Below are 12,461 nucleotides of genomic sequence, written 5' to 3'. Positions count from 1 at the left end.
TGACGAGCCTTAAGAAATGTTATCACACTCTTAAAAGGGTGATGAAGAGAACCTCTCCATTCTACTATAGGAATTTCAGGCATAGCTAAAGTGATTGTCTTGGTATGACAATTTAAAATTGCGTGGTAAGAAGATAAACAATCCATACCGAGAATAACATCAAAATCTATCATGTCTAAGAACTTTAAATTTGCATGAGTTTCATACCCCATCAAGGTAACAGTACATAATCGATACACCAGATCTACAACTACAGAATCCCGACAGGATTAGAAGCACGTATCGCCAAATCAAGAGACTCACATAATATATCTAGAATAGGAGCAAAATATGTGGACACATAAGAATAAGTAGATCCTGGATCAAATAATACAGTAGCCGATCGATGACAAACTGGAATAAAACCTGTGGTAACAGCATCTGACGCCTCAGCCTCTGGCCTACCTGGAAAAGCATAACAGTGAGAACGACCTCCATCAGATTGTGAACCTCCACGACCACCACCCCGACCAGAAGGAGAACCACCTCTTTCTAAATGAGAACCACATTTACCATTCTGTACACCACCCCTAGCTGGTGGTTGTGCAGCCCTGGAAGTCGAAGCCTGAGAACCCTGATGTAAGCCACCACGTCTGGTCCTAGGGCAGTCTCTCACAAAGTGTCGCATATAACTACACTCAAAACAGACCCTATGAGACGCAGGATGATGAGAGGAACCTAAATGACCAGAATACCCTCCACAAACTACAGGTCTAGAAGATGAACCCTCCAAAGTATGCACCGAGCTCGAAGAGTTATGACCAGCGTAACCAGCGTCAAACGCTGGTATAGCAGCATGAATGGGTCTACTGGACTGTGGGTGATAACCTCTGCCCTAGTAACCCCGACTCCTAGACGGAGCACCACCATAATCACCTGAATAATGATTCCTCTTTCCCTCTCGTTGCTCAAATCCTTCACGCCGAATCATCTCCAACTCCTTAGCAGCATCTACCGCTTTCTGGAATGGAACACCAGAAGCAGCAACCAGAGAAACTCCTAGACGGATCGGAATAATCAGCCCCTTAACAAACCTTCTCACTCTCTAAGCCTCTGTGGGAAGTATCATCGAAGCATGTCTAGCCAAGGCATGAAATTTACCCTCATACTCTGCAACTGACATACTATTTTGCTGCAAATCCTCAAACTCGGCCCTCTTGTGCTCCCTTTCACTGCGTGGAACAAATTTGGATAGAAATACCTGAGTAAACTGAGTCCAGGATAGTGGATGGGATCCAGCTGGCCTACTACTAATATAATCCCTCCACCACTTCTTAGCAGAGCCAGTCATCTGAAACGCTGTGTAGTCAACTCCATGAGACTCCACTAATCCAAGATTATGCAACCTCTCATGACAACTTACTATAAATTGATATGCATCCTCAGCTAAGTCACCAGTATAAGTAGGAGGATTCATTAGTATGAACCTCCCAAACATCTTTTGTTCATCAATAGTCATAGAAGGCCTGTTCACCAAATGTGATGTCATATCTGGAAACTCCATGCTATCCAAACGAGGAGCTACAGCGGCAGCTAGCTAAGTCCTGGGAGTCTGAGAATCTGGAGCAACTATCGGATCTGGAGTTTGACCTCCAACACGGGTCTGTGAGCCATCAGAAGTGACAGGCAATGCTCCTGCCTGGGCCATCCCCTCTAGGATTCCTAACATAGGAGCCAAGGTATCTTGAAGCACCGCGAGACAATAGTACTGGGTGGAGCGTGAGCTGGCCCATCCCACTCGACACGATCTTGCACATCCTCATTAATAACCTCTACATCATGAGGTACAGTCCTATCACGACCCTGGGTAGCTATTGGTACTTGACCATCCACAGGTGCTGCTATACGGCCCGTACCCCGACCTCGAGCTCAACCTCTACCTCTACCTCGGATAGTGTTCCTAGAAGCAGGCGTAGGAATAGGATTCTGACCACCACTTGCCGATGTACGATTCCTCGCCATCTGAGAGAGAATGAGATATCAAGATAAGAATTTCTACAAGGTCAAGTGTGAACGATAATGAATAAAAGAACAGAATATTTCCTAAATGTCCCATAGACTCTCGAAGATAGGTATGGACGTCTTCATACCGATCCGCAAGACTCTACAAGACATTGCTCTTGTACCCTTGAGACCGATGAACCTAGGGCTCTGATACCAAATTTGTCAGGACCCAAAATCATGAGTCGTGATGGCACCTATGTTCCCAACCAATAGGTATGTCAACCAACAAATTTTAACAGACTTAACTAACTAATAAGTGAAAAGACAACAAATTGCCAAATCTCCAACACTGAGTTTTTTATAAGTACGAATGCGGAAAACTGAAAAGAAATACTATTCAAGAATTGGTGTCATAAGTACAAGATCTTCTAAAATACGAAGCAAGTCTGAAACTAAAAAGACAACTCTAACATAAAGGATATCCTGTCTGAATACTGAAATATAGAATATGTAAAGATAGAGGGAGGTGTGGGCCACCGAACAGCCAAGCAACTCACCACAACTCCAAGACACTCCAAACTCGGACTCAAACTTCTCCTCGAGATGTGCTCCTACTCGGAATCGAATATGCACCACAAGGAGTGCAACAAGTGTAGTATGAGTACGAAACCACATGTACTCAGTATGTCTCATTGAAAGACAACGAAGAAGTAGTGACATGAGTTTATATAAAAAAAATAAATTCTTAAATTATATATATATTATATTCACTATTTACGTTCATCAAGTACTTTCCAAACACCAAACAAAACACATAATCATCAAAAATTAATGATGTGATGAAATGCAATGCAATATGATACCATGTAATGAATCGTTTCAGAATACCCAGTACTCACTCAACCGTATATACATGATACTCCTCGGAAATACAACGAGAGCTCATGACCCATGGGGGACTCACGAGGTCCATATAACGACACGAACGATCTCCACGTGTCTGTGTGGACAGTGTCAACGCACTATCATAATATCAAACAAATTTCGCACAGACGGTCTCCACGAGCCCAAATTACAATCTTAACATCTCAATATCCCCAACACGGACGATCTCGACGTTCCCAAATTATACTCAATCTCATGTCAATGCATATATATAATATTATTTGAATAAAGGGGATGATGATGCACCTGAATAAGTCAAATATCGATATACTACATAACCACCTCGATTGTCAAAAACACAAGGATTTCAAGTCAATAATACATCACTTAATGCCCATATGCTTGGCATTCTCAAATTACAATCCACACTCTATAGTAGAAATTTTCCTTTTTATAACACCGGTACTCGTACCAAAGCCCGTCACACCATTGATACGAAACCCCCATTCTTTTCTCTTACACCTTTGTTTATTTGGTTTTTTAATCTTTAATTAGGAAAACGTCCTTCATCAAGTCTTAAAAGCCTTAACATACCTTAAATGTCGAACCTCTTTCCACGAATCATCAAGATTTTTTCTCCGTTTTGCAAAGGTTTGGAACGTTCTCAATCTATCAAATGTGTAATATCCGCAAACAAGTGAGTTCATAGATACACATATTACTATAGGTCTAGCCTACACTCAAACTCACGTCAATCTATAATCAAACTCCTAACTCTAATGTTAAGTGAAAAATTATAAAATTTCAAACGTATATTTTAGCCTTAATTCCCCTCATATCATGAATCCAATAATATTCATGTTCAATAATACGATACCCATAAAACACTTTTGCTAACTATACCCATATATTAACTTCATGAGTAATACTATAAGTAAACTCTCAAGTTTTAAGCAAATACTTAATTATTATATGAAACTTTACCGACAAAAATAATAAAATAATACTTAAATGGAACTATGCAGATTCCACTCACGCAGACATTTGCTGCCAATGATCACTCAATTCCCTATACTACACTTTATCATTATTTAATGATTTTCCTTAATTAACATAGGCATTTTTTTCCTACTTTAACCCAACAATATTATAACTTGTTGTATTTCACTCTTTTTTTTTCAATCCCAAGAATCACCACGTTTCACTGTGACTCACCAAAAAATTTGTCACATTAAATAAACCTCAAAAGAAATCAGTCACTCATCTAGCATCACTACTTAATTCATTCAAACCTATTCTAACCGACCTTTCGTGATAGCAGTTTCATAATAAAACAAAAACTTGAATCACCTTCTAATAAACTAAAATAAAATATTATTATACCCCTTCAGATGCATTGCACAAATTACATATACAACTTTGAAATTGGAGTGCTTACTAGGAAATCACCGTAACCCCGCAGCAGTTCGTACTTCTCGACCTAATATCACGTCTTGGTTTTATTTTATATTATCATTATTATTATTCTTTTACTTATTTAATTTCATACATGGGTTAAGTGGTAACGATTAATTAGGAATGTGACCCATTAACTATTCAATTCTAATACTCATAGTTATTAAATAGTTTAAAATGTTCCTCTATTTATTTATTTTTTTGGGGAAAAAGTCAAAATAGTCCTAGTTCTCAAAACGACCTAGCGGGTCGTTTCAAGTAAAAACCTCACTACATTAAAAATATTATTAAAAATATCAAAATTATCATTATTTTGAAAAATAATATGTATCCTAATTAAATCTCTATTTTATCTCCTATTGCCTACATGTTTTCCAACTAATTTTATAAATAAGTTACTTTTTTTAACTCCATTGATTCAGGTTTCCCATGTATATCCCATTCATACATGTTACCCAACTATTTTTATTTTTTAAAAAATACAAATCTTTAGTTTCCATTTATTCATGTTTCCCACGTATCTCTCTTCCAATTTGGCTCATATATAAAAATAAAAATAAAAAAAATTTTCTCTCTCTTTCATATTTTCTAATTTATATTCTCATTCAACTTTAAACTTTCTCATATCTCTCTACCTTATTTATGGTATTTTTTATCTTCAGAAATTGAGTTCACACATATCCCATTAATTAATGTATTCATCTTTATCTTTTTTTTTTAGATTTTTTTTGATTTTATTTTATCTAAATAATTGTTGAAAGTAGAATAAATCTCGATTACACCACTATAACAATCTTCAATGGATGAATCTAAAAGACTTACTAGAGCTATTCAACTTAATCATCAAATTTCTAGTGATTTTTCATCCTTTAATCTATGGATTATTCAAGAAATAGCGGATATGTAGGATCCACTTCTAAAATGAGGGAAGAGAGACGATCAGAACAAATTCTTTCTCAAATTTAGATAAAAAAATGTTGTATCTTCATCTACTCATGGGGTACTTGAAAAGGACGGAGAAAACCAAATAGTTGATAAAAATGTATTTAATTATTTTTGCATGTTTAGTATTTTGCATATTGAGTCGAAGTTAAAGAATAACTTTTTTTCAACAATGTAGTTTGATTTTTTTTCTTTTATGTATCCAAAATCAATTTAGTATGTGTATTGAATATATTTACAAATTTCTTATGTAGACCGTGCAATTTTTGTTAGTTTGTATTTGTATTCCTTTTTTATTTTATTATTGTGTTTTGGCAACAATTATTGTTATTTTTGATAATGTATAAAATTATTAATCATTCCTTTATTTTTTTTTACATTGGTAGCTATTCAATTATTTAAGAATACATTTTGCATGAATATGATATTTTAGATTTTTTAATGAATTCTAATTGGATGGTTTTGTATTCATTGTTGTGTATTTCTTGTATGTGTGTTGTATGCTATGTCATTTTCATGTATTTGTGTTGTATGATATTTATTAATGAATTCATTTTGGATGATTTTGCATATAGATGCGTTTGTATTCATTATGGTTTGTGAGAGTCTTGTTTGTATCAGTAAAGTAAACATACATATAAAATTTATATATATATATTTTTTAACAAATAGCAATGCTATTTGAATGTTTTCAAAGTTACATTATTATCTAAATTGTTTTTATGTGATGTAGTTTCTAAGTTATAGTATGTATACTTATTATATTTTTAGGCTTGCCAAGTTGAATAGTTTTTCTTATATATATTATTTACTCAGGAAACTGCATTTGCATGCAAGATCACAGTTTCTTGTATCCAAGCAACAAATATATATAGTCACAATAGTACTTGTGTCTTGTTATGAACAAAATTTTATCCAAGTAACAAATGTGTGTATTCATAATAGTACCTTGTATCATTTTATGAACAAAACTGTATTTTTCATATTTCAATGTAGTCTGCCAACATATATGTATAATAAAAAAATATTGAAATTGTATTCAGAGTAATCACTTACAAAATACATTGCATTGATCATATCTATTTCAATAAGGGTTACAACGTATTTAAATAAAGTGAAATTAACAAAAAAAAATTGAAGATTGTCATTAAAAATTGTATTTGCTCCTATTCGTATTATGTTACAGATACAATTTATGTCAAAACATTAAAAACAAACATCCAATCAAAAAAACATGTCTTCAAACAAAACATAAACAACCAAAATAAAAAGTCAACAAATAAAATATTCATGTTGTTCATAGTTCTTAGAATTTACAACGAAAACAAAATATAGATGAAAAAAAATTATGTTTTACAATTATTTTTCAAATTTCATATAAAAATTATAAGCAATTAGAAAAAAATATGAAACAACAAATACCTTGTTAAATTTGTATTCAAACAATTTGATCGAACTTGTAGTAGAAAAATCATTCTTCAAACATTGTTTATAAGGTTTTTTCTAAAATTGTCCTATCAAACAGAAACTAAAAAGAGATTTCAATTGTATGAGAATCTTGAAAATCAAAATTTGAAAGAATTCATCAGCTATGGGAGTGTCGATTGATTATTTTTATTTTTGAATTTTTTTAACTGATGAAGGTTTTAGTCAATCATTCATCTTTAGTATTTTTTGCTCCCCTCAATTTCTCCTTTATTTAAACATTAATTCTTTCAATTAAAACAAATAAAAAATAAATAAATGAGATACAATAAACTAAAACTTTGACATTTTTACCAAATAATGGAAGTATTGACAGTGGATCCTATTAAATGTCAAAATATTGACATTTTGTAAAATTTCCCCATTTTAAAATCTAATTAGGTCTACTGGAATCAAAACAAACGTGTAATTGGGTCTTGGCCAAATTTTGTGCCAAAGTAAGTTGTGTATACATAGTTGTATACTGATGTATACTAGACGTATATCGAATGTATACAACCTTCTCTTGAGCCTCTTGACCTGCATTTCAATTTTAAGCGATGTTTCACTTCACCTCAACCTGGATATCAATTATTGGGTCCATATATTATGTATATAGAATGTATACTTCACGTATACAACTATCTGTTGAGCTTTTTTGGAATCTGAAATTCAATTTCCAATCCCTAGCATTTCACCCTCTTTCCTGTACGCCCATGACTTAGCTTACTCGGTGACAAAAAGAGGTTTGAGCCTCTATGGCTCGATTTAGGAAGGCAAAGGGAAGAACTCGATTATGGACTCAGAAAGGATTCATACAAGAAAGGAAAGAAACAATATTTGCATATGAATCAAATAAAACAAATGAGACATAACTTTGATTGAGAACAAATTAACTCATGTATTTTAAGATCCAAGATGAAAACCTAAATCACTATTAAATCATAATAAAGGATGACTTGAAACAAACCTGATTGAACTACTATATATCAACTGACACTTAATGATAACAAGAGTTGAGGAAGTAAACATCTAAAGCCTATAAAAGTAATACATGAAATAGTGACTCCAAACACAAATAAAATAAACTAAAGGCAAGCAACATGACAAAGGATATGTAGGCATTGCTCTGAGCAATACACAGTGTATATTATCATTAATGCAACACCTAAATTCGATACCACTTCCATATCAACAAGAACGATCAAACATTTCCACTAGCAAAACAAGAATAGGTAGAGATGAACCATGATTTGTAGATATTAATACACCTTAAAATGGCGTAGTAAAGGCAAAATAAAATAAAATTTAAACCAACTCATATAAGATCAAAATGACATGTGCTTAATTTACTATACCCATGTTATGCTAAAAATTACCAAGAAAACATGCAGCATTGAAAGAATACCCACTTAAAATTAAACCAATCTCCTTATGAAAAAGTAAGATAATCAACGAGAGTGATTGCTAAATAGTTGTAACGACCTTTTTAGTCGTTTCGAGCAGTAGAATTACTTTTGATAATAACTGACTGTGTCGACGGATCACACGACGGACCGTCATGGTCACGACGGACCGTCGAGTGTCTTTGTGCCAAAACACATAAACTCTGAAATTTGGGTACGGGGAATCAACTCGCTGAACTTCGCAACGGAAGTGCAGCACGGACCGTCGTAGCCACGACGGACCGTCACAGACCTTTTACTGAAATTGAGTCTCTGAACTCTGTGATGACCATACAGGACGGACCGTCGCAGGTACGACGGGCCGTCACGAGTGGCGTAACCTCGACTGGGTCGGATTTCTTCTAAAAGTGTTAAGGGGCGTTTTGGACTATTCATGTATATAATTATGAAATTAGTGGGGTAAGTTTGATAATTTATTTACTTGGGGGTTAAAGGAGATAACATTGAAATAAATAGTTGGTTACTTTTATCATCTTTTATACTTAATTATATGATAATTAGGGTAAAAGAAAAAGAGTTTGAAAAAGGAAAAATAGAAAGAACAGAGAGAAGACGGGAGAACGAACGAGAGAGGGAGAAGTGAAGAGGAAAGCAAAGGCATTGAGAAGTAGCTTGCTTGATCACAAATTCTTCAGTGGAGGTACGTTATGGTTTATGCTATTTCATAGTACACTCTAATTAGCAATTGATATGTATTGGGTGGTATTTTAAATTCTTCTATGCGCTTAATTGTGTTGCTGCATATTGTGATTATGTAAATGGTGATGGATTATAATGATGATACTGTGGAATCTTAAAAATTTTAAATCCACTCTATTAATGATGATTCCTTGATATAAAAGAAGGCTTGATGAACTAAAAGAATGAGGTTAGGGGATTTGTTGTGACGAACCGACACGTAGTATTAGGGGATCGGATGTCACGAACCGACACGTAGTATTAGGGAATCGGGTGTCACGAACCGACACGTAGTATTAGGGGATCGGGTGTCACGAATCGACACGTAGTATTAGGGGATCGGAGTTTCACGTTTCGACACAAGAGGAATAAAGGGAATGGCTCCCGCGGAGTTAAGGGAGTTAAAAGCCCAACTTTAAGAGTTGTTAGGTAAGGGCTTTATTAGACCAAGTGCATCCCCTTGGGGTGCTCCTGTTTTATTTGTGAAGAAGGATGGAAGTTTTCGGATGTGCATAGACTACAGGCAACTGAATAAGGTAACGGTTAAGAACAAGTATCCTCTTCCTTGCATTGATTATTTGTTTGATCAGTTAGAATGTGCTTGTAACTTCTAAAAAATTAATTTTAGATCTGGTTATCATCAATTGAAAATACGGGCAACGGATGTGCCAAAGACTGCTTTTCGAACCAGGTATGGGCATTATGAATTCTTAGTAATGTGTTTCGGGCTTACGAATGCCCCTGCTGCTTTCATGAGTCTGATGAACGGGATTTTTAAGCCATATCTAGATCTCTTAGTCATTGTTCATTGATGATATACTGGTATACTCAAAGAGCAGAAAATAACATGAGGAGCACTTGAGAATTGTGTTGGAAGAGTTGAGGGAGAAAAGGCTTTATGCCAAATTCTCCAAGTGTGAGTTTTGGCTAGATTTAGTGTCCTTCTTGGGGCACGTAGTTTCTAAAGATGGAGTGATGGTGGTTCTTTCTACGATTGAAGCGGTGAAGAGTTGGGTAAGACCTACTAATGTTAAAGAAGTAAGGAGCTTTATTGGTTTAGCTAGCTACTACCGTCGATTTGTCAAGGGATTTTCTTCGGTTGCTTCCCAATTGACAAACTTGACTAAGCAGAATGTTCCATTTGTATGGTCGGACGAATGTGAAGAAGGCTTTCAGAAACTCAAGACCTTGTTAACTACTGCACCAATTCTGACCTTGCCAGTGGAAGGTAAGAATTTCACTGTTTATTGTGATGCATCTTATTCTGGGTTGGGGTTTATGCTTCAAGGCAATTAAAAGTGCATGAACGTAACTATCCGACCCATGATTTGGAGTTAGCCGCGGTCGTGTTTGCATTAAAGCAATGGAGACATTATCTTTATGGGTTTTAGTGTGAATTCTATACAGATCATTGTAATTTACAGTATGTCTTTACTCAGAAAGATTCGAATTTGAGACAGAGGAGATGGATGGAACTACTGAAGGACTATGATGTTACTATTTTGTATCACCTAGGAAAAGCTAATGTGGTGGCAGATGCTTTAAGTAGAAAAACAGGAAGCATGTGAGTCTATCCCACCTACAGGTTTCTAGGCGCCCATTGGCTAGAGAAGTTCAGACTCTGGCTAATGACTTTATGAGGTTGGAAGTATTAGAGAAGGGACGATTTTTGGCCTGTGTGGAGGCAAGAACTTCTTTTCTTGACAAGATTAAGGGAAAACAGTTTACAGATGAGAAACTGATCCGAATTCGAGATATGGTATTACGAGGAGAGTCTAAAAAGACAATCATTGATGAGAAAAGCGTTTTGAGAATTAATGGAAGGGTATGTGTGCCCCGTGTTGATGATTTGATCCACACTATCCTTGCGGAGGCTCATAGTTCAGGATATTCTATACATCCTAGTGAAACCAAGATGTATCGTGACCTAAAACAATATTTTTGGTGGAGTAGAATGAAGCGTGACATTGTTGATTTTGTCGCCCAATGCCCGAATTGTCAGCAGGTAAAGTATGAACACCAGAGGCCCGGAGGAACACTTCAGAGAATGCCCATTCCTGAATGGAACTGGCAAAGAATTGCAATGGATTTCGTGGTTGGTATTCCAAAGAGATTGGGTATGTTTGATTCTATTTGCGTAATTGTCGACAGATTAACTAAGTTTGCTCACTTCATTCCACTTAAGGTAACTTACAATGCAGAGAAGTAAGCAAAACATTATATCTCAGAGATTGTTCGATTGCATGGGGTTCCATTTTCCATCATATCAGATACAGGTATGCAATTTACTTCTATGTTTTTGAGAACATTGCATGCTGAGTTAGGTACTAGGTTGGACCTTAGTACTGAATTTCACCCTCAGACCGATGGTCAGTCTGAGCGAACGATTCAGGTTTTAGAGGATATGCTTCGTGCATGTATGATAGAATTTGGTGGTCATAAGGATAACTTCTTACCTTTAGCAGAATTCTCATACAATAATAGCTATCACTCAAGTATAGGTATGGCCCCATTTGAGGCACTGTATGGGAGGAGATGTAGGTCTCCCATTGGTTGGTTTGATACATTTGAGGTGAGACCATGAGGTACTGACCTTCTGAGGGAATCATTAGAGAAAATTAAATTCATTCAAGAAAAGATTTTAGCAGCTCAAAGTAGGCAGAAGGAATATGCAGATCGAAAGGTTAGAGACTTGGAGTTCATGGAGGGTGAACAAGTCTTGCTGAAGGTTTCACCCATGGAAGGGGTGATGCGTTTTGGTAAGCGCGGTTAGCTTAGTCTGAAGTATATTGGTCCATTTGAAGTTCTGAAGCGCGTGGGGAGGTGGCCAATGAATTGGCATTACCTCCAGGACTCTCAGGAGTACACCCGGTATTTCATGTGTCTATGCTGAAAAGATACCATGGGGATGGAAAATACATTATTTGTTGGGATTCGGTTCTTCTAGATGAGAATTTGTCCTATGAGGAGGAGCCTGTTGCTATTTTAGATAGAGAAGTCCGCAAGTTGAGATCAAGGGAGATTGCATCCATCAAGGTTCAATGGAAGAATCGGCCAGTTGAAGAATCCACTTGGGAGAAGGAGGCTGATATGCAAGAAAGATACCCACACCTTTTTACAGATTCAGGTACTCTTTCTCGCCCTTGTTTTTCTTATTCTGATTGTTCGAGGACGAACGATGGGTAAATTGGTATCAATTGTAACGACCTGTTTAGTCGTTTCGAGCAGTAGAATTACTTTTGATAATAACTTACTGTGTCGACGGATCACGCGACGGACCATCACGGTCACGACGGACCGTCGAGTGTCTTCGTGCCAAAACAATTAAACTCTGAAATTTGGGTACAGGGAATCAACTCTCTGAACTTCACAACGGAAGTGCAGCACGGACCGTCGTAGACACGACGGACCGTCATAGACCTTTTACTGAAATTGAGTCTCTGAACTCTGTGACGACCATGCAGGGCTGACTGTCGCAGGTACGATGGGCCTTCACGAGTGGCGTAATCTCGACTGGGTCGTATTTCTGCTAAAAGTGTTAAGGGGCGTTCTCGACTATTTATGTCTATAATTATGAAATTAGTGGGG

At 36.2% G+C, this 12,461-nt stretch overlaps 1 protein-coding gene across 1 annotated transcript; it reads right to left on the bottom strand.

The window, feature by feature from the left end:
* Positions 1–250: 250 nt before the first annotated feature.
* Positions 251–1,543, bottom strand: LOC138338901 (uncharacterized). Its single transcript, XM_069289985.1, has 4 exons — positions 1,403–1,543; positions 1,141–1,240; positions 916–1,035; positions 251–822 (listed from the first exon to the last, which is right to left on the bottom strand). Exons 1-4 carry the CDS (start codon positions 1,541–1,543, stop codon positions 251–253), a joined length of 933 nt encoding a protein of 310 aa, XP_069146086.1.
* Positions 1,544–12,461: the final 10,918 nt, after the last annotated feature.

The sequence above is a fragment of the Solanum lycopersicum genome, chromosome 10 (assembly GCF_036512215.1).
Source record: "Solanum lycopersicum chromosome 10, SLM_r2.1".
NCBI lineage: Eukaryota > Viridiplantae > Streptophyta > Magnoliopsida > Solanales > Solanaceae > Solanum > Solanum lycopersicum.
This window is presented reverse-complemented; position numbering and strand designations above follow the sequence as displayed.

Bases quoted from the DNA above. Each gene is read 5' to 3' on its own strand.
- LOC138338901 (XM_069289985.1), bottom strand. From the start codon at position 1,543: ATGGAGTTTCCAGATATGACATCACATTTGGTGAACAGGCCTTCTATG. The intron at 1,036-1,140 runs GTAAATTTCATG...TCCGTCTAGGAG, and splicing joins GTCAGTTGCAGAGTATGAGG to TTTCTCTGGTTGCTGCTTCT. The intron at 823-915 runs GTGATTATGGTG...CTGCTATACCAG, and splicing joins AAAGAGGAATCATTATTCAG to CGTTTGACGCTGGTTACGCT.